The 23911-nt window shown below is 37.2% G+C and overlaps 1 protein-coding gene across 3 annotated transcripts in view; it reads right to left on the bottom strand.

Moving 5' to 3' along the window:
* Plekhm1 (Pleckstrin homology and RUN domain containing M1) overlaps window positions 1-23911 on the bottom strand; it is a 205133-nt gene that overhangs the window by 165069 nt on the left and 16153 nt on the right. For 2 of the 3 annotated variants that reach the window (XM_089597588.1, XM_014353268.2), the window contains exons 2-3: window positions 18546-18591; window positions 18057-18444 (exon numbers count right to left, since the gene is read on the bottom strand). The exons of the other annotated variant lie outside the window; for it this stretch is intronic. In XM_089597588.1, the coding sequence (XP_089453714.1) occupies window positions 18057-18395 (339 nt within the window). In that variant the 5' untranslated portion in view covers window positions 18396-18444; window positions 18546-18591. The remainder of the gene's footprint in view (window positions 1-18056; window positions 18445-18545; window positions 18592-23911) is intronic. 3 annotated transcript variants of the gene reach the window in all.

Here is a 23911-nt window from a genome sequence, read left to right as displayed (position 1 = left end):
GACTTCCAAAATTAATTGTGGTAAACGTTCAAGGGAGAATGAAAAATATATTTTATCAAGCTGTCCAAGCACTCGTTTGATGCATACGTCTTGAACCAGGCATTTTGCCCATTTTAGATGTGACACTTAAGTTGACTATGAAGATGATATACCGAAAATAAAATTTTTTTCATACGTCCAAACTATTTATACGTAATAATATGACACTCAAGAACAAGTTTTATTAATTAGATCTTAGAAATAATTACTTTTCGTCATAAAATATAGCCTGTCCTAGTATACCCTTATTTTCTGCAAACACAATGTATAAGTGGGACAAGGCTTAGCATTGCTGTCCCACTACTGCATTCTTTTCTTTTAAAACTAAGTAGTAGTGGGAAAAGTACTTGACAAGACCAAATTCTATTTTTAACGACTGTGATTTCATGCTTTTAACTATAGTAATCGTGTGAGTGTCATCAGTTTAATCTTTAATTGTAAAATTAAACTTAAATATATTTGTAGGATTAGTAGTTAAGTGAATGAGAGCATTGTTACTTGGTAAATAGACATAATCTGATACCTAACCTCAATGCAATCTGTATTAATCCATCCTACCAATGTAAAAAAATCAACTTTGCAGAAAATGATACATGTTTTAAATAATTAATTTTCATCATACTAATATTGAAAAAAAAAGTGAACAAAATCAATACCTCTGAAAATTGTCAACAGAAAATTAAAAAAAAAAAATGAAAAAGCAGTAGGTTTTAGTTAATAACCAAAAAAAGAAGAAATAAAAAAGCTAAAGAGTACGAAAAAAATTTAAACAAGAAGTTTCAAGAGAGTAAAAAAACTGGCTAGGAACAAAAAAAAAATAACTTGAAAATTAAAAACTAAAAAAAAATTTTTAAATAAGAAAACCGCAAAGCGAATAATGACTCAATAGTACAGGAAATACAAAAATATTTATCTTAATTAGAAGACAATGAAAAAGCATTAAGTGCGTGTGAAGTTCATTTATTGCAGAGCGAAGTAAAAAGAAAAAAAGAAAAATTTCAAGACCTTAAAAACTAATATTTGTTTTTAAACTTGTGTTCACTATTATTATTTTCGTAGTTTGTATTATTAATAATTATATTATTTAGTTTATGTTGTATTAGACAATATTTTTTCCTTTATGATTAACGGACATGGTAAGTAGGGATTTTGTGATATCGTTGAAAAAAATATATAAAAGAGAGAAATCCCTATTAATCGATTATTTTTAATATTTATATACTCTCAAAAGTGATAATTCATCTCTTATAAATAAAAAATTGTATTCTTACATATGCAAATAACATTGTCATATACTGTCACACTACTACCACATACAGTGTCCTACTTCTGCCGTAATCCTCAAAGACTATGTCCCACTACTGCAGATTTCACGACTTATTTAAAAAATTATTTAATTAAACGGATAATGATAAGCACAGTCAATAAATATTGTTTCCTTCAGTAAAGACCTATGTTTTTAATTTAAAAAAAAATTTAGGTGAATTAGCATTGGTGGAACTTCAAAAATAAGAAATGAATACTTTTGTTTAAAAAAGTGTCCCACTATAGCTTCTTTTACCTTATTGACTCTCGAGTGTGTGGTTATTTCTGTATCGACTTTTTGTTTTTTATGTCTCATAACTATTCGTCGAGTGTATTAATGTATACGTAATTCTTATATTACCAAGCATTTTACACTATGACTAATTATTTTACGTTTTTACAATGCATTTGTATTTGTATCACTTAAAATATCGCTATTAATAAATTTCGTCAACCCCATCCCAAACGACTTCATTGTTTCCACCTCTCTTAAACTTTCCTACCCCCCAAGAGTCCAGCAGAGTTAAAAAACCGTGCCACTATTCGAAGGTCCCAAAAATTTCCAACTAGAAACCTCTCTACTCCTCCTCCGCCGTCAACCCCTCCTCTAGCAGCACATCTATCTTTCCGCCAATCAAACACTCATCCAAGGTCCTGAGCCCTGACTGCCAGCGCCAGACGATGATGTCAAAGGTGTCTGGAAATTACTCACATTTCTTACTCTCAGTGTAAATTTTAGGTTCAAAAGTTCATTTAGTTGAGTGTGCCGAATAAGTGAACTGTGTCTCTTCGAGCTCCCCTTTCGTCACGCCTTGTTTAGTAGTAGCACTGCAAAGTTGTTCCTCTTTACGCTTTACCCTCATCACGCCTCGTTGTACTTTGTTTAGTAGCCACGCTGTCCAGCTAAATTAATGGATAAATTCGTAGTCTTCTGCGTGCATGTGGTTATCCTTTTGTTTAGTTAGAAGCTGTTCAGGTATAGCAGACTCTTCCGTCGACTGATCTATCGATGAGCACACGCAAAACTCACTGATAAGTACTTAAGATAGTATTATTAATAGATCTAGTACTCCTAGCTTATCGATCAAAAAGGGCATTGACGAGAATAGACTGACTTGATTTAGTCATCAGCCATGACAATCTTGCCTTAAGTCAACTACCTGCTGCTACTATATACCTGGCCAAGCATCTGACGTATGTCAAAGTCTGGATTGCCATTGTCAATAGCCACTTCGCTGGTTATCCAGTTAGGCTTCTGTTGCTTCGATACGGGTCGCGCGTCCGTTTCAGCGTTGGTACGTCTTTGTGAGAGATTTTTTTGATGCTTTAAACAGCACATATGTACTTGTTATTTAGTATTTCTAGTACCATGTGTACGGTATCACTTGTCAGCTACTAATACTGGTATTTTCTTTGTAGATTTAATAGTATTATAGAAATCAAAGGCTAGAGCGATTGTACTGTAAGCTACCCTGTTTTGATAGTATCAAACTCTAAATTTGTATAGTTATTATCTAGAGAATAGTTTTCGTTTATTACTTAATTGTTGTTAAGATATTCAGACACTTGTTGGATAGTTTGTCCCTACATCATGAAATTCCTTGTTAAGGAGTAGGATAAGCTTGTCACTAGGATCACGAATTTAGTAGCAAATTTTAGAAAATTAGGACAGACTAGAATGACTGTAGGTGCTACACAATCAGCTTACGAAACTTTTACCAACTTTCATGATAGAGTTTTTGTATAACACGATCTCTTACCAGCAATTGAAGGCTTTTTATCAGAACACGACTACTGTACTTCAAATAAGTTCAACACAACAGAGGAAGGGTTCTATTCAGCGAAAGCTTACTATCGTGATTTTATGCACTCTTAACAAGTGAAATTAGTGGAATCTGGTTCTAGACTGCCCCTCGGGCCTGATCCTGCTCCTAGTGTTCATTACGAGTTTAGATTATTACCATGGATTGATCCAGTTTAATTCGATGGGCAGTACTAGGGATGGGAACTTTCCGAGACACTTTTAGAGCACTCATTTATCAGTGGATCGATGTTCTTATATTAAAAAATTCTATCACTTACAGTCACAACAAGAAGGAGAAGCCTTCAAATTAATTTAAGCCATCCCTATAACCATTGATCAGTATGCCACTGCGTGGAATAAATTGTTGATCACGTTTGTATCCCCTAAGTTAGCCACACTCATAGGTTAATTGGGCAACCTAGGTAGGGCCGATCTAATGCCACGTAAATGTCTAATGTTAAAGTCCCATTTATGCCAAGGTTGGCCGAAGGTAGGGGAAAGCGGCCGCCAACGTAGGCCCTACCTAGCACACTCTGAAGCTTTCCGATCGGGAGAGTAGCAGTGGCGAGAGAGAGAGAGAGGGGGGAGAGAGAGAGAGAGAAGATTTAAAGGTTTTTACTTATGACCTTAGGGTAAAACCTCATCTGGCTTATCAAGAATATACAAATGTTTACAGTGAACCTGTTGAAATACAAAATGGCTCTCTCGCCATGTGATGTAGTCACTATAGGTGAAATTAACCAAGATCAATACAAGTTCGGCAAATCAAACAAACGTAAAGTCAAAGAAGGAAAGAAAAAGTGGATTACATAAGGCCAAACAGTAAAAATAAAAATAAAAATAAATTCACTAGATTTCGCTGAAAGCAGCTCACAGATACCCATCCGGTAACGCCGTGCTGAGGCTGAGGCAGGCCTGAGAGGGAGGCAAATGGAACGATATAAAATATTATCATATTCATTTCAATTTCACCACGGGAAAGGATACATGATGAGGGGAGAGAAAAACAGGATGACTATTGATCAGTAGGCAGACCCTCCTCTACGACTCTGGACTCCCAGTCATGTTTATCGAGCTCTATCAGCTTATTAAAGAGCAAGGTCCTCAAAGCAGTGAGCGACAAATTAAAGGAGAGGGGCGCGAGCGAATTCAGCAGGTATGATGCCTGAACATGAAAGAAATCCTTAAGTGCCTGTGTGCTCTGGTTCGGTATTTGCAAGGGGGGCGCAGTTCGACAGGTAGGCGTTCTAGCCAGCGGGCGATCCTCCGTTAGCGAAAAAAGTGACAACAAGTAATCGGGGCGTTGATGCTTGATAGTTTTGAACGCAAGTAGGTCCGTAAAAAGTTGACGTCTTCTGGCCACCGATAGCCATTGAAGTTTAAGCCTATGAGGGGTAACGTGCGCTCTTCTTGGGAGACCACCAACAACAAAACGTACACAGGCGTTAAGCAATCTCTGGAGTTTTAAGTTTCTTGTTGCATCCAAAACCGTATACACTACACAGGCATAATCAAGGTGAGGAAACACCAGGCTTTCCATTAACAGCTTCCAAACGGGAGGGGTCAACGCGTGCCTATAGAATTTGAGGGACCTAAGGGCGAAGTGAACACGCTGTACAACTCTATTTACGTGAGCTGTCTAGTTCAGTGTTGGGGAGATGAGCATCCCAAGGTTTTTTGTACTTTCAGAAAACGGGATAAGGTGAGGTCAATTCTTACCTGTGAAAGGTTAGCCAAGTCAAATCGCGACGTATATATGTGGCTATCCAGCAGCATCACCTTAGTCTTGCTAGTGTTAAGGGCCAGGCCCTCCGACAGCCACGCTACAGCCCTGTCCAGGTCAGCCGGCAGACAGTGTAAGTAGATATGGGTGTCATCCGTGTAAATCATGTGAGAGCAGTGTGTAAGCACGCGTGGAAGATCGTTAATGAAAAGCGTAAATAATAGCGGTCCCAACACACTGCCCTGCGGAACACCAGTCTCAACCTGTCTAAATCCAGAGAGAGCACGACCCTCAGCACCCACCACCTGAAGTCGGCCTGAAAAATAGGACTTAATAAGCACAATTGCCAGATCGTCAAAGCCCATTCTACGAAATTTTTGCAGCAACTTATCATGAGGTACAAGTTCGAAGACCCTCGAGAAGTCAAACAGGACTAACAGAGTCACCTTGCGTTGACCAATAGATATTCTTGTGTCATCCGTGACCCTGAGCAAAGCAGTCTGTGTACTGTTACCACTCCTAAACCCAGCTTGTCATGGGTCCAAAAGCTCATATCTATGCAAGTACCGGACAACCTGTTGGTGGAGGATCCGTTCGAAAACTTTTGATAGCGCTGGAAGAAGGGCAATCGGTCTGGTATCTGCTGGCGAAAGAGGAGCTCTAATCTTGGCTAACGGTGAGAGCAATGCACGTCTCCAGGGCAACGGGAAATAGCCAGAGTCGATGCACGCATTGAAGAATCTAGCAAGGGTCATCAAGATCACAGGAGCAGCGAGTTTAACCATCTTGCGCGACAAACCGTAGAGATCGAGAGCCTAAGATGAAGAGCGCAACAGCGCGGTAAGCACCTCAAAAGCCGTCGTATGCCTAAATGAAAATCTATTCCCCGGAGGTTGGGGCAGCGGAAGAAAAGGTATCGGTGCGATGGGCCTGTCTGACGCAGGGGTGATGATCGCTCTGGAGCGGGCAGCGTAGGCATTATTAGGCTCATCCGGGTTGAACAGGTCGAGCGGGGACGGCAGCTGCTGAGGTAAAAGGCCAAGCCCTCGAAACGGGCATCTTATTTCACACGTCATCCAAGACTTCCTTTTAGTGGAGAGGTGCATCTCAGTAAACGGTGAGATCTCGTCGAAAGCACCGAGTATTTGCGAGGAGAGCCGCGACGCAAAGGTGTCAATATCGTCTGATTGCCATTCTTAACCATCCACGGAACAAAGATCACTAAGCGAACGTTCGACAGTGCTACTCAGCGCAGTAGGGTCAACACGCCTCAGGTCGCTGATTCTAATTGTCTTCGTAGCCCTTGTACCACCAACTTTGAGCACCAGTTTGACCCAGTCATGACCAGTAATGAATGGCGAAATTGACTTGTCATACGAGACTATGTTCGAAGAACCAGCAACCGCGAATATGTCCAGCCATGTGTGGGACGATGGGTCTCTCCAGAGAACATGGTGTGTGGGCACCGTAGGTACCAGGCACAGTGAAAGCTCGGATAGTCTGTCTCGAAAGAATTTGGACGCGTCAGTAACAGTGCAGAAGTCGATATTGAAGTCTCCAGTTATAATCACTCGGTCAAAAGATAGGGCATGCTCAGCAAGAGTGTCGAAAAAAAGCAGCGGAAAAAAGGCTGTAGGTCTCCGGTAGACTATAGTAAGAAGTATTGAGTAATTCTGTATCTGAAGCGAGAGCAAAATGAATTCTGGTGTATTATTGAAGATGGGATCGGATTGTGCAATCAATGTAAACTTGTATTGTTTTTCAATTTAAACACCAACCTCACCCCCACCACCCCCCCTTTTATACGGTCTAACCTGATAAAGTTGTAGCCCTGTATCGCGATAATATCATCGGCATTAGAAGTTGGGAGGAATGTCTCAGTCACCACAAGCACATCAACATTTGTATCGATTGCGAGGGCTTCTACCAGATGAAAGTGAGTTTTGAGGCGTTCAACATTAGAGTGTAGAATAACAAGGTTAGAGGTGCCAGCGGAGACCAGGGAGGCAAGCGAAGGGGAGGGCATGCTTAATGACGATGAGATAAACTGTGTGGTTTTTTATATATGACGGTCGCAGTTTGAGAGCGTGTCGCTCAGCTCTTGCACGTGAGAGCAGTTGATAAATTTCTTGAGGCCAAAGAGCACGGTAGTACAATCTATTGGGCCCACCGTCACCAAAAACACTCTGAGCAGAATGGTCTTTCAGCTTAATTGAATGCAGCATAGCTTCGTCACGAGCTGAGGCTGAACTCAGTTTCACAGCTATGGCCTTGGATACGACAGCAGATGTCGGCTGTGAGGACCTCGTGCACTCGGATGTGGTCCATGGGCGCGTACAAAGAACAAACCTACTGTAGTTTACGAGTCCCATGGTAGTAAAGACCTTAACAGCAGCCTCGAGGTCTGTTAGCTCGACTTGAGTGGGTATGCCCAACAGCAAGACTTCGTGCGAATCACTTGATGCGATGTTGAGCCTATGTACAACGGTTTCTAAAGCTGCAATTCTATTGTCCTGCCTAGTAAAACTCTGTATGAGTTCAGCCCTAAAAGCCAGCTTCTTCCCTAGCCAATGCTCTGGCCTCATACGCTGCAAACCAGGTGGGGGCAGCCTCAGTGGTTGACGTGCCTACCATTGTGCCAGGCAAAGAAGAATCGAGACCTGGGGAAACTCGATCCCTTTCGCTAGGCTGCGTCTGTGAGGGCGACTCGAGGGGGAGATCTGCCTTTTGGTGAAGGTTGATGAGGACGGGGAAGTAGTTTGTGAGGCTTGGGCAAAGAAAGATTTAAAAGTGTTAAGGGAGGCGTTGAACTTGGACATTAAAATCCAGCCGTGTTACCGGGCAGGCAGCTGCACAGCCTAAAAAAGAGAGCAAGCAATAGCAGTGAACCTTAAGGCAATTGACTAAGTCGTCAGAAATACAAAAAATACTAAAAGACCTTACCAGTGTTTACAGTGTAATAATGTGTAAGCAAATATGTATAAAAAACAGCAAAGAAAAAAGAAAGCAAAACAAGTGAAATTAGTGTCAAGCAGTAGCAGCAGTGCAGGTATGAGTCGTCTCCTGTGGAAATCCCCAGTTGGCCGTTTGTAAGCACTCTAGCAGACGGATAACGTCGGTGTAGCAGTGAGCGATGTAGACTGTGTTGTAGTGGTAGCAAGCAAGTACAGCTGTAGCAGAATATTTAGTGCTCATGCGCTTATGCCATCCTGCGTAGCAGGGAGGTGCGGTGAACCAGGCAGAAGCTGCTAAAGTTTTTAAAGATGGCTGCTACGATGGAAGGTAGCCCACTAGCCAAGACCGCAGGAGAAAATGGCATTCCCTGGCTCGAATAATACGTCAAGCCCGCTGCTAACACTCATGCGCCTGAGCCAGCAGGAACCCCACTTTCCTGCAGCAAAAAAATGCACTATGAGCAGTATTACCGTTACAAATATGTTTAAATTAAGAGCAAGAAAAAACGCGACTGCACAGCAACTCACCAAGGGAGAGAGCAAGAGAGAGAGAGAGAGAGAGAGAGAGAGAGAGAGAGCCAGCCAGCCAGCCAGTGCAGGGTCCCGTCGGCCAGAAAGCGTGCACTCTCATTGTCGCTGACTAAAAGAAAAAAAAAAAAAAAAAAAAAAAAAAAAAAAAAAAAAAAACAAATTAAAGAGAATTTGATTGCGAATCGTATGCAAAAATAACAATTTTTGCAAACCAATGTTATTTAAATAAATAGGAGCACTTTTTTGATCGACATGCATTAACACGACTCTCACACCCATCTAAGCTCCAGCGCTTTAATCACATAATCAATAGTAAATTCGTGGCAAATTTAAATATTAAAGTAGAGAGCAAGCACGTATGCACATACCGAGTCATCCACAAAAAGGTATAAAGATTATTCCCCAATTCGCAAATACATCTGCACACTCGGTGGTAGAGAAATGAGCAAGGGGACTGATTGTGGTAAACGATATACAAATTTTTTTACAAATGTTTCCACAAATTACTTTTTGCACTTTTTATTTTTTGTTTCTCATTTTTATTAACCAAATGACATACTTTTTAATACTTAATAATCATCAGTTTTAATAACCCATTAGAATTATAATTCAGTTGAAAAAATAAAAATCAATGCTTTTCGGCTAATGGGTTCCCGAGCCTTTCGTACATGACAAATGTACAGGAAAGACATATACCGCCGTGATCCACGATAAAAAAGACATATTAAGCTGACATGTATTTATGAACCTTAAAAATTACAGTATACATGTGACTTCTACATATATATGCGAAAACTTTGTTCTTACCGGGGGACTTCGAGTCCCACACGCTAGTTTTTTTTCTTTTTCGCACAGGCACCGTAAATCTCGACGGTCTGCTTGGGCGGATTAAGAAAAAATCAGTCGTCAGCCCTCCCGATGCGCCGGGCGGTGAGTGCTACATCATGATATAATACGTGCAGCAAAGAACCTATATCCCACCAGGGGTACCAGATGAAAGGGTGTATTTTTAGAATTGGGGGAATTAATAAAAAATGGGTTGGACAGGGGTCTTCGCCACTAAACGCACACCACTTTGAAAAAATTTCTTGTTTATTGACAACCAAAATTATACACTTAGATCACATAGGCGCCAAATAAAACTATATCTTATAATACTCGAACTTTGAGCCCTACGCGTGCATAGCTATAATATAATATCAACAGACTCCTTATTGACGCTAAATCGCTAGGCCTGTTGAACGTACAGGACACTTATAAATGTTTAATAATGATAAACGCGTTAATTGAAGTGTAACCCACACTCAATGGAATAGTATATTACGCCACTAGGGCGGAAAGTGAGAACGTATTTTGTCTGGTTAATGATCACTTCAATAGAAATTTAATTACAGGATTAAAAATGAAAAATATTTATTCAACGTCTATCTAATGTACACAAAGCTTATTTTTCTAGATAAATGATGAGAATTTTTACAATTTTATGCACTTATAAATTATTTTGAACATATATAAAATTAATAATCTGTAATGAAAAATTTATACACTTAAAATATTTTAACACAGTTAATTTCTTGTTTAAAAATATAATAAATGTCAACACCTTAAAATTAAATGAATTCTAAGATATTGCAACCTCTGTTAAAAAATAACGGAGGTGTTTCGAATAGTGTATTGACTAGAGTAGTTGAGTACGAACAAAAACTTAAAGCTGGTATGCTAGAATATCTTGACTGCGGTGTAGATAATTGTGAACTTCCCTATTTATAAATTGTGTTGTGTATATAAAACTATGTTTATTGATTGAGATGTCATGAAGAAGAACGGTAACTCGTATTTTGCATCACTTATTTAAAATTGAGTATGATTTCATTTTTATAAAATAATAAGTCTAAAAAAGTAGTCGGTAAGGTAGGGAATTTTTTAAAATAAGTCGGAGTTAATTGGTAATAAACGAAAGTTCACATCAAAGGTTGTGCGGGGTCCAGGGGCGGCAGCCCCTGGTGGGGGACCAGGGGGCAAAGCCCCCGGCGGGGGTCCAGGAGGCGGAGCCCCTTGTGGGGGGTAGGGGGGGCGAAGCCTTCCCCTCGTCCAAAAAATCAACTGATCGTTTAATTAAAAAAAATTTACAACATTTCCCGAACAAAAAAAAATAAATTAAATTAATCTAATCTCCCGAAAAAAAAAAAACTTGGTGGAATAAGAGTATGAGTATCAAAAAATGGCAATCAGAGATATAATACTAAAGCCCTAGACATAATACTCCCTTATTGTAATATTATATTTTTTCTCAAGAAATTATATACAAAATGTACTTATAATAAAATTTCATAAAACAATCAAGTCTTGTTTTGAAGATGTATAAAGAAAGATATTTGATAGATGTCGCATATAACATATTGATAATGTACAGCACCAACTATAAAATTTACTAATTTTTCTTATTTGCGGGCGGGAATGTACTTTTCGCCCTAGGGCAGGAATGTACTTTCCGCCCTAGGGCGGGAGGTTCCACTTTCCACCCGTGAAACAGGCACTGAAAGTACTTTCGGCCTTCACTTTACGCCCGAAAGGAGAAAATACTAGTTTTCCTACGAGTTTGAAAAGTCTCTGTTTGCGAACCGAGAAGTTTGCGGCCTGAGCCGAAGGCGAGGGACGTAATGCGGTTCGTAAAGGAGACTTTTCGAACGAGTTCCGGAAAACTGCTTTTTCGCCCGAGGAAGTACCAGCCTACCAAAACCACCCGAGGGCGGAAAATTAATAATTAACTAACACACTAACTGCACTGTCAACATAAAAAAATCCCATTAATAAATCAGCACACACACGACGTTGAAGTTTTCACATATTTCGACTAGTACGTCCCTTAGATAAACAAAAGAAAAAAAAAAGAAAATGTTCGTTCATAAAGGCAAAATGCAAAATAAACATAGAATCCCCAAGAGATCAGATGTACAACGGGATTCGAGGCTCATGGCGACACTAACGCTGATATAAGGAGCAAGCCGCGAAACAAGAAAATCAATCTGATGTAATCAAGCATTTAAAAGAAATCATCGTAATCTAGATTGAGCGCGATAACTATCCCGAACGACAACAGAACGCATAGAACTTCTGGTTAAAAGATCGGCTGGGTCGGGTAGGGTAACTGAGGGTATTACTGGCACTTTTTTGACTTAAGCTACTTTAATAATGGTATGAAAAAAAAATGTATCAATCTAATACATTTTTTTTTATTACTAACTTTATTTAATTAAAAAACAATAAATGATTTCTTAAATGGACATAAATAAGATCATATTATTAATAATAACTGTTTTTGCGAATAGTCAACATGCTCCTACTACTGACATCATGCACGTATTGCTGGCTCTCTAATACTGTCTAAATTTAAATTACTGGCCGTGCAATACTGGCAAATATAATTTTTAACCCTTATCACGTGAAATCACAATAAAATCTACCTAATCTAATAAAATCTATGAAAATTGAAAAAAAATTATAAGATTTAGCTATCAATGTGTTTTAATTTTATTTGCAATTCGCTTATTTGGTTCATTAAATCTTTTTCTAATTTATCTTTACTAAAATTTCTTCTTGGGATTTATTTTTTTGTTTAATGTCATTAATTTTTTTTGGTGTGCAACAACTTTGCATTGCCATTTCTTTTTCGATTCTAGTTTGTTGTTTTATAAAATTATTTTCTTGCTCGATTAATTTGTCGTTTTCTTTTTTTATTTGTAACATTTTTGTTTTCTTTGATCTTATTTTTTTTTTCTGCTGCTGCTTCCAATTTAACAACTTTATTTTTTCTTTCTTCACTGATTTTTTACCACAGAGGACCTGATATAACTGATGGAGTTTTAGTTATACTCTTCTTTTTGTTCACTGATTAAAAAATATCTTCAGAAGGCCAAGACAAATACTGAGCAAGAGGCTTTAGTGATTGATGACTTTGTTAGGTTAGATTGCTGTACCTTACCGAATCACTGCCAGTAATTCGACAGTAGCGACAAATATTGTACCAAATACTGGCATCAAAATTAAAAAAAAAAAAAAAAACATTAAAAATTAATTTTCATTGCATTTATCGAAAAATTAAGGTTTTTTTTAATTCAATAAAGTGTTTCTTGTGTGATTTTGCCATATTTATTAATCAAAATACCATTGAAAGCAAGTCACTTTTTGCTGTAAAATTTAATTTTTTGAGAGAGAATCACACACCTGTCTATGTTTTCATTGATAAAATAATTCAAATTTATGTTTCGTACTGATACGCGACTGAATAATATTTGTGTGTATATTAAAATGATTTTGTATGTATTTATTTCTATTGACTGCCAGTAATTGGAGCAGTGCTAGTAATACCCACAGTTACCCTACACCACTTGATTGATTATTTGACAACCTTGGACAGATATTACTACCCAATGCCTTAAAGAGTGCAGGACTCTAGAGCCTTCCTTAAGCCGGGAAATTTACTCACGATTGATCCGTGCTCCCTCAGATTTGTTTGGGCGACCACTCTTTGCTCGATCCAGGATCTTGATGACTTTTTGATAGTCCGCTCCTCAGCAGCTTGCTCTTCTCTTTTCCCTCAAGCCCCTCCTCTTTTGCCACTGATCGACGTTCTTAATGCACGATGATATTTAGCGGCTTAGCTCTCCACAAGAGGTTTAAGAGAAATTAATACATATCGATCTTAAATATATATATACTAAAGGTATATATACTAAAGCGCGCGCGTGTGTAGGAATCACCTTGCAATATACATATACAGCACTACTTAAATATAGCCTTGGCTTGACGTAAATATGAGCTAGAATTGGAATCCAAACCACGCCAACAGCGCCAATAGCTCGTGTAAATTTACATAAGGTGGCGATTTTTATAAGTATCGGCACGAGGCTTGCCTATGCTTTGCCTAACACCCAACCGTTGTTTGGATCCCAATACGAGCGCAGCTAGCGTACCTCTGTACAGCGCGCCAATAGCACATATTCATAGCTCAGCGTGAGTACCGGAAAACGGGACAGCTGGCATGTCACTCTAGCGCGTCTTTCGTTCCACAGTCTACGGATGCTACCAACTATGAAAAAAAGTTGAGCACATGCAACTTTTTCCTCAATGTAGTTTTGTCTGCAGTCATGACTACTTTTATCATACCCCATAAGGCTGCGGCGACAGCTTTTTGATCAAACTGCATGTGAAACTATTTTCTTTGAGTAGTGTTCGATCAAAACATCATAACCAAACTGACTATCATACGATCGTCCAGTACCTCTTTTTTACCATTTTTTGTTATAAGGAAACGACAATCCATCCTTTTCTTGTCCTATTCTAATGATAGAAATAAAACAATTGAATAGTGGTAAAGAAAGCAAGATTTAAAACTCCTAAAAAATATATATAGTTAAAATAAATTTTTTTTTTTATCTCACCTAATTACTAGACACACTTTACAACTAAGGCAAAAAAGTTCTGAAGCTTAATCTCTACATTTTTTATCACCACGAAAGTATAAATACATTTTCTATTTATTAAAAAAATCTAAAATATTTCAGAGATTACTGTGAGGGTACAATAAAAAGCTGATCTCTCACGTAATGGATTCTTTATTTGTCGATTTTGACACTGTTCTTCCAATCTCGATAAATTTTCTGCGTCAGTTTCTTGATGCCTGAAATTGTATTCATTAGATACGTTTGAAGTTTTCTTTCTTATTCACCCTCTTGCGACTTTTGGCATGCTTAAGACCTCTAACGGCTGTGTTCTGTCAACTTTGTTAGGTTCGAATATATGTGTTGGCAAGGTAGTTCGACGTCCGATGGCCCTAAAAAAGACCGGTGAGCTTTTTAAGTATACTCTTTCTTGACTGAAGTTAACAGCAATTGTGACTGCCTGGATACCTCAGGGTGATCTTCTTTGGCCTGCTGTTGAAGCCCCAGACTGATGGGGAGAAAAATTACAAAGTCCGAAGCTTTGGAGCTAGTTGTAGAGTTCTTTCCCAACGTCTCCTGGTATAACGCCGAAGATGTTGGTGTCTAAAGTATCTTTTTGTTTGCAGACTCAGTTGTTTTGGTAATCTAAGGCGAGGAGATTGGTTCGTGATGCTTGCCCGATGGAGACTGTCCCGTTGGCTCAAGTTTTTTTTCCCTTCATGGCTGTTAGGTTTATCCAGTGCAGACCCTGTAGAGGATCAATGATTCCTGGTTGAATGCTTAGAGTCGAGAGGGTAATATAGGGTCGTCGGTCACCGGGGTTCCAAGCCTTGCGAAGAACAACTCCGCTCGTGACGACTGGCAGTGAATGACTGACTTGGTTTAATAGTGGCCGTCTTTAGTTAACATAGTCTTTTATTTGACAAATCGCTTTCGGAAATGGTAGTAAAAATGTATTTGTTGGCAAGGTAATTTAAACTTAGGTGGCCTTAAAGCCTAAAAGAACCGATGAGATTGATAGTTAAGTAGGAAACGTAGAATTATAATGGCCCTGAAAAGGGCAAGTGGTGAAACTTCCAGCTATTTCTTATTATTATTTTTGATGATAAAGAGCTGGCTGCAGGTAGCTTGACTCTTACCCTCGAAGTCTCTATGTACGGAGACTGTGATGGAGGGAGGTACACCGCTGACCAAAGAATATCTTGTCTTCGGGTCGTTCCTCGAATAACCAACCACTTATCGTTAGTTGGGAAAGTAGGTCTGGAGACTACCGTCTCTGTTAGTATGCTATGCCGTTGGAACGACCACTGAGAAGGTAGCCGTTGTGGCTGTCCGTGCCCCTCAGGGCTGTCTTCCCTAACTTATATTTGTAGCAAAAAATTCTCTGACGGCACCAGGCGGGATGGTGGAACAGCCACACAACTCTGAAGTGTTGGAGCAGGTTGTGCTCTAGTTAGATACGTCTCCTGGTGTTCAACCAGAGACGTTATCGGTTACATTAATTTATTATTGGTGGCACTCGTCAATCCTGGAGATCCAGGGTGGATGTAGACCTAGGTTACTTGCCTATTGGGGAAGAGTGTCGTCGGTAACCGGGATACCCACCTGCACGACTATCATCTACATTCCTGATGCAGCTCGATAAACCGCCGGTAGACAATTGCAAAAGTTATCGAGACGCTCTGGCGTATTATAACCACACTTATTTAATTCTGTTGCAGGTAGGTTCGATTTTATGTCACTTTGCTTATTTAAAGTTTACTCACTCATTAACAACACCATTTGCAGATTTTATTAAAATTTTCTTTTCTCCCAACAACATACTTCGCTTTCGATGGGAACATTTTCTACCTGCGTCCTAACCATTCTTTCATATCTTCCTATTAAATCAGATGACAGCAGTAAATTAAACTGGGTCTCTTCGATGCTTGAATCCAGCATACCTAGCAAATAGAAAAATAGTTAAAAATTTAATCAAAATAATGTTAGATAAAAATAATCTAAATTACCCATGGCAGCTTATGTATTTATTAATACAAACTGTCTCTTGTCTTCAAATACTGAATTTGTCAGTACTTTTTTGAACAAAAGAACACTTACAGCATCTGACGGTATATCGATTATTTAATCCTCTTTGCAGCTTCTGGGTCGCAAAATCTAGAGAGAGAGAGGAATGTTGCAGTTACTGCACCACATTTGTTTGGAAAACAAAAAAGTTTTAATAACTCTTAATTTTTCTGCAAAACTGGAGTCAACATTAGATGGATCGAACGTTGTCCTGAAAGTAATTTATAGTTTAAATTTTTCTACTTCTGGAGATTCAAGTCATTGATAACTTTTTTTTGAGTATTCATCCATTTTTCACTCTATCAATAACAAAATAACAAATACTGTACACGCACCCAACGTAAGAATACACTTCTGCTAGGTGTACGTATGTACCTATCGGTATGTGTGCTCAACTGTAGCTGGACTTCGGTTGCTTCTGCTACACTCGGCTGTACACGGATTTCAGTGATGTGACTGTCAATTTTTATATATATGTGTATATGTAGACAAGGGAGCTACCATAACACGATGTCTTATGAGAGCTCCCGCACATCCACTAACCCCCCTTCACCCCGGAAAAAATGACCGAACCTCCTTCATGTGCCGGGGCCGAAATTTGACAAATCTATCATTTCAACAGAAAATCTGCTCTCAAATGTACGCAATTCAATTTTATCATTCCAAGTTGGACTTTGTGTTTTACGAAAATAGAGCATATGACAGAAAATTTTCCCAATTTTTCTGTGACGATAATCCGGTGCTATAGTCTCGCAGATTAGTAAGCTCGAACTCCCCAAGATAAAAACTATGAGCTCGTAACGCTAAAGAATGTCATGTATCATTTCAAAGCGTTTGGTTATAAACTCAGAAGGCGGTGGATTAAGATAAATTTTATTTTTATTTGGTGCGTTACAATCTCGTATATTCAACTTATTCAAAAGAGCCTGTAAAAATTTATTCATAAGCCCGTAACGCTGAGAAATGTCATGTATCTTTTCAAAGTGTTTGATTATCTTCGACGGTGATATATTAATAAACAGCTGATACGTTGATAATATAAGTGCAAAGGTGCAATTTAATTTCTGTTTCCTGTGTCATAATATCGATTTTTCAACAAATTGATAAGAGCCTGTCACGCTCCTTTTTTTGCGAAGAGCCCGCAACACTATCCCGTCAGCCTTGTATTTTCGTTGAATGTTGGCTTATCGACTCAGATAGTGATGCTCGAATATTCATAGTAAATACATGAAATAAATGTAAGAGGAAAGTCTTCTTAAAAATTTATTACTGTATGTACATTTTTCACTTCACTTTCGGTCTGACAATAAGTTTCGAAAAGCCATTCCTCCATAGTTCGCGAGATCGCTAACAGATATCGTGACCGATTCTAATAAAACTGACATGATAAAAGACAAGACACAAGTTTATGTGCTTTAAAATTAATTTTTTTAGCTGTGACAAAAATCTAAAGAAATAAAATAAAAAAAATAAAAAAATTTTTTTAATGAAAAAAAGTATATCAGTCAAGGGAATCCTAAGAAATCATATATTAACTACAAACACGTCTCAGGTGCCGATGGCACCGCTAATGTCAGAGTTCAGTACCAGATTGGCCGGCGTAAAAGTATTGAATCTTATGAGAACGGTTTCATTTTAATTAACTACAATTCTAGTTTCATGTGGTAGTTTATAGCAACAGTACTTATAACAGGATATTATAATAGTTTACTAGAAAAAATTTATTCAAGAGAAAAAAAATCAGTAGAAGAACAATAAAAACAAGAGTCACAGGGCTCTTCAGGTAAATAATATGTATTCGCTATACCTATATATATGTGGCACATCTAATGAGTTGACTAGCCGTGCCTAGCTATAGTATGGGATTAATTTAGAATATGTAACGAAAAGAATGTAGTAATCACTTCAAATTAATTTGAATTCGATAAAGTATATCAATGTTGTGTAAGAAGTACCGATTCCATAAATTATAACATGAAAACAGATTTGTAATTAATGAAAGTGGAGCCATTCCCATAAAATGTAATGTTGTCAGACTGGCAAATTTGGTATTAAGCTCCAGCATTGGCAGCACTATCTGAGATGTACTCGTTGTCAATATAACACGACTAAATACGAGATATGTTTTGTTAGAGTACTGTACTTCGGTTCAAGAGAACATAAGACATATTTTTTATTATTGGAGCTCTAACCTGACTGTGTCCTTGTATCTGATTGATGATCTGCCGGTGAGAGATGACAAGCAGCGGTCCCCAAAAGCTGGGCTGAGGCATGGCATCGTAATCCGGGCCACTGATAGCTTCAGTGACTCGATTCAGTAAGCTATCCTTCAGCCCATGTAGAAAGATGGCCTCGAGACAAGAGCACAGAGCCAAAGCTTCATCGCATATTTCGACAGGCTGTGCTTCCAACACACCAGGAGCGCTCTGCATTTCCATGACGGCAATGGTGAGATGTTGCTGTAGAGACTCACGTACCACCATGTGGCGCTTGTTCAATGAATAGTTGGCTGTACGGAGCAACGAGTTCATGGCTTTTTGTATCTATCAAGGATGATTTCGATGCTACAGTGATATTGTGCTGCAAACAAGCATAATATTCCATCACTAATTATTAGCTGATTTTGTAGGATATGTAAATGAGCTGTTACAGATGGCATTAGCGACACAAATGGCACTGACCTGTATATTCTCATACTTCTTTGCTTGGATATGGGCTTGAATCGGCCTGTTGACATATTTCATTTAAATTAAGTGTGCACGGCTAAGCAACATCAAAGGATGTTTATATGCTTGGCAAGTATCTCTGGTGCCGATAGCTATCTCGCGGATTCACATTCAAATACTTGGGTGGTAGAAACGAGGAATGGTGTATTGCTGTACCACTAGTTATGATCAAGTAACTTTTATGTTTAATTAATTAAGAATATTTCATGTTGTTCTACTTTGGATATGGTCATAACTATTGGTATTGGTTCTCAAGTAGTGAAAACAAAAGGTTTTGAAAAGAAAACATTGTAAAAGGGTAAAAAACTAGTTGGAAACTATCACGTAGGTAATGTTATTGAAGAGTAATGAGAAGACGATGGGCAATATTTAAAGGACCGGGTCACAAGAGAAACTCCTGGAGCTGCGTGTAAACAAAATAAAACGTATAATTATAATGTTACGATTGAGGTAAGTTTATTGTATAAAGGTTATACGTTATGCGACGCACGGATCCGTGCGACGCACAATAATCCATTTTTTTCACTCATTTTCATACCATCTCCTAGGAAAACTGTAAAACATCAACTCGAAATTTTTTATCGGTGTAAGGGCAATCAACGATACAAAAACAACGCTGGGACCGATTTTTACTTATCTTGAAGGATGTTACAATTAGACGTTTAGAAAATTGAAGTAACCGTCTTACACCGTCGGAGATCGTCCGACACCGATTTTAAAATTGAGTTTAAAAAAAAAGCTTCTAATAAGCTGAGGCGATGGAAAAAATAAGCTGTGGATAAACACGATTGGTCCATCAGTGACATCGCAAATTGTAAAATACGTTAGATTTCGCTCAAAATTTCAAAAATTTATAACTTTTGTTCTATAAAGATTAAGAGTTACAATTTTAATAGGTTACAGCGTTTATGTTTGCTAAGTACTATACAATTATAGCAAGATTGGAAAAATACTTGTACAAATTTTATTTTTGCAAACCGCAGCTTAATGCAAAAAAAGCACTTTTGTAAAATGGCCCTAAAAACGTTGTGGTGCAGTCGTGCTATTTTTTTATAGGATCATATTCTTCAATAGGTAGTGAACAACTTACTAAAGTCAGAGCCGTCTTTAGGCATGGGCCTACGGGGCCCGGGCCCAGGGCCCCAGCTTACTGGACTGGAAGTAGGGGCCCCAAGTCTTAGCATATTTTTTTTGGTATTTATTTTGTATTCGAATAGAAATTATTATTTAAGAACAACCTCAATTACCGTAAATTCATACTGTCAAACTTTATTTCATTACAGCGAGAAAAATAAAAAATTATTGTTACAACTTTTGTCTCGATTTTTTAGCAGCAAAATCTGATATCAATTCTTCAAAACTTAAGGCTTGTAAAAATTCTGATTCCAAACTTAAAATTGATAAATAGTTAAGTCTTGATTGTGTCATAGAATTTCGGAGAAAATTTTTTAACAATTTTAGTTTTGAAAAGGATCGCTCATCAGTACAGACAGAGATCATTAGAGTTAAGTAAATTCTCAAGCATATTTCAATATTCGGAAAAGTTGACATTAGTAGATCCTTTTTTATTAATAAATATAAGTCAGGTATGGAAATCGTTTCTTCAGATTTCTTAACTTCACAAAGATAGCTTTTAAAATGCATGCATTCGAAAATTAAAACTTCTTTACATATGTCATCTTCGTATGAATTAGCTAAATTTGTACACGATTCTTCTATTTCATTATAATTCATGTTTTGTGAAACTGTAAAAAAAGTGAATTTGTCGTTTAATTTCTTATAAGCCTCTTGTCTTGTTTTTAACTGATTTATTAAAGTATCAATCAAAGGTAAAAAAATTTCAATTTTTAATTTTTCTTCATAACTAAAATTGATCCCTTTACTGAGTCCTTCTTGTTGCATGAGTTTTATACTCCTTTTTTTATCCTTTGCTGAGGTATTTCAAAATCATCAATTATATTTTTTGCTTTTTCTAAGCAAATTGAGAAATTTTCTCTTAAACTGGATATGTATGATTCTAATGACTTTAATAAATTGAAAGCGACGTGTAAATCTAAATTTTGTTTTTGCAAAATTTTATTTGTGTCGTTGATACGAGTCAGAATGTCAAACCATACTACCGTCAAAAATAAAGTTTGTAAATTTAACATCTTCTTAAGTAATGATTGAGCCTCGTGTCTTGCTTCACTAGACATAGTAGTATCGTTTGATATTTTATTAAGAGCTTTCATAATATTCGTATAACCTTTACGAAGTGCAGTAATAGCATCAGCCCGGGCTGACCATCTTGTTGCAGATAATGCTTTTAAAACTAGATCTTCTGCTCCTAATTCAACTAATAAAATTCGCCATCTGTGGGTTGACAAAGAAAAAAACGTATAAAGTTTCTGTACAAACATGAAATACGCAACTACAGGTTGCACGCATTCAGCTGCTTTTACACCGACTAAATTTAGCGAGTGTGCAGCACAAGGAATATACTCGGCGTATTTATTCAATTGCTTTATCCTAGCTTGTAATCCTGAATATCGACCGGACATTTTCGACGCGTTGTCGTAAGACTGTCCTCTACAATCCTTAATGTTCAAATCATTTTTTTCTAAAAAATCGACTAATACAGTATTTAAATACTCTGCCCCGTGTCCTTCAATTGGAATGAATGTTAAAAAACGTTCAACAGGACCTGTGTCTATTACATAACGGACTGTAAAAGTTAGTTGATCGGTATGGGTGATATCTGGAGTTGAATCAACAGATATCGAGTAATATTTTGATTTTTTGAGTTCTTCGATTATAGATTTCAAAACATTCTTTCCCAATAATTCTATGAATTCTTCGCATATGTTTGCTGATAGGTATGATGTTACACCGCGACCTTTGTTTCCGTGACAACTAATATGCTCTTTTAAAAAAGTATCATATTCGCTCAACAGTTCCAAGATTCCTAAATAATTTCCATTATGCTTTGATCCGAATATTTGGTTATCACCTCTAAAAGCAAGACCTCTACAGGCAAGAAACTTGATAACGTCAGTAATTCTTTTTAAAACTTTTATCCAATATTTTTTCTGGTCTTCGTATTGTACTGTTAACTGCGTATCAATTAAGTTTAATCCATTTTTTCTTTGACAGTAGATTGTTAAACTTTTTCTATGATTTTGACTTTGCTCATGTTCTGCAATACGGTTTGGATGCTTCCAGTCACAAAAACCTTGACTTGTAAATTTATATTGTTCTGAAGAAAAAAGACGACATACAAAACAGAATACGAACCCAGTCGATGGTGAATATAAAAGCCATTCACGTTCTACTACTTCGCCATTGTGTAATTTCATTTGAAATAATGATCTATTAAAAGTTTTGACTTTTTTTCTGTCCATCTTGATACGTCTGAGCAGATTTGGTAAAATCGCCATTTTTATTGTTGCATAAGCTTGGCCCTTTTCGTAACCAATACAATTGTAGATCATTATCTATTTTTCCCCATAATGCTGGGTCTGATGAATAAAAAATCTCTGGAGTTTTCAGGTTAGCCTCTTCTATGAGTGTTGAAACTGTTAAATGCAAAAAAAAAGTTGATTTTTGTACAAATATAGATGTAATTTACTAATTTTTTTATTTACATAGATAAATATTTATTGTAAGTTTTTTTTAATTTTACTTTTGTATCAGTCAAAGTGCATATTTTGATGACTTAAATGTCAAAAAAACTATTATATTCATAAAAATTTTTACCTTACAAAACTTATATCCTAAAGAATTTAATATACTTTTTAAAACGTTTCGGTTTTATTATTTTTTCAATGTTTATTTGTAATAGACAAGTATTTTTTTGTGTTATTATATTTATCTGGTACAAATTAAACGTGAAATATCATCTGTGTTTACTAAAAATTTTATCTGAAATCTCAAACATCCAAGACTCAAACACCGGCGTACAAGCTTTTTGGTCAGTCATTTTATTTATATGGATTCTTTATTGTTTAATTAGCTAATACTTTTTAATCAAGTTATTGATTTTCAAAAAACTAATTTAAAAATAATTTAATAATCTGAATGATCTTCTAAACTTACACTCAAATCATTTAATATAATGCATTAGAATTATTTTTTATCATATCCTGGACAAAAGTACGAACTTTTGTCCCTGAGATCCCCTTCAGCAAGACTTCTTATCTCTGCTGGTATGCACACAATTTACTCTACATTCTACTTCGCATAAATAGATAGATATACAAAAGTGCGCCGGTAGCAAGAGGAGCGGTAGCCAAATCAGGCTAGCCAGCTGACGGGATCAAAAAATTTGCTTGTAAACAAAAACCATAACCTTAAATACGATGCTAAACGTATATATGCACAAAGTATGTACGTGAAATCAAGGTGTTTTTTTTGTATACATATATGAATATCACAATTTACATTATTATGACTTATCTAACAGTGCACGTACTTTTGCCCCCGTATGATAGAAAATCGTATACGCTACACTCGGGGCAAAAATACATCATTTCCGGGGTGTTTACCACCCTCACCCCGAGGTAACAATTTCTCGTACTTTTTCCCCCGTGGTGTAACATACTGGTTTTCTTTTATCGTACGTCACAATGCAAACTAAATATTCATATTTACCCGGTATACTACTGTCATCCTTTTCGAGACTCTGCAATTGTTCATCTTGTACTTGTAAATCTGAACTATCATTTATACTTTCCATATTCCCAATAGTCGAATTATTTTCTGTATTAATCAAAAGATTGTTTGATTAATTAAAGTATGATTCACAAAAATGTTTATTCCTGTAGACTTACCAATGACAGAGACATCGCATAGCTCACTTACAGCTTGTAATTTCGCAGCCTGATCCTTGCAAATAGCGTTGCACGTATTTACTGAGTGATCGGCAGAAGCGCTTGAATTGTTTGTATGATGAGCATCTAAGAATGTAGTTATTTTTGCAAGTTTAGATATTTTTTCACATTCTTGTTTGGCTTTTCGCTTTTTTGCAGCACCACTCAAATAAGAACGCTTCATAGTGTACAAGTAATTGCGATGAGTTTTCTGAAGACTGCGTATGGAGTTTATCTTACAGGTTAATGCTTACTTTTGCAAAGCTGATCTTTCTGTTCTAACTTCTAACGTTCTACCGAGGCTATGTTTCACGTCCTCACGATACGAAATGTTTTGACAACAATCACAGCAAAGAATATAAGGTTATAATCTCACTTCAGTTTGCTACAGTGGCACTCAACTCATGGATTCGTAGTCGTTCCAAGGGCTTTATTCATATATCGAATGGTCGAATGAAATTTTCAAGGAATCTC

This window comes from Copidosoma floridanum, unplaced genomic scaffold, assembly GCF_036245765.1.
Source record: "Copidosoma floridanum isolate Cflo_tuat_1 unplaced genomic scaffold, Cflo_Japanese_pri ptg000034l, whole genome shotgun sequence".
NCBI lineage: Eukaryota > Metazoa > Arthropoda > Insecta > Hymenoptera > Encyrtidae > Copidosoma > Copidosoma floridanum.
The sequence above is the reverse complement of the archived record's forward strand: the minus strand, read 5'-3'. Positions and strand labels throughout refer to the sequence as shown.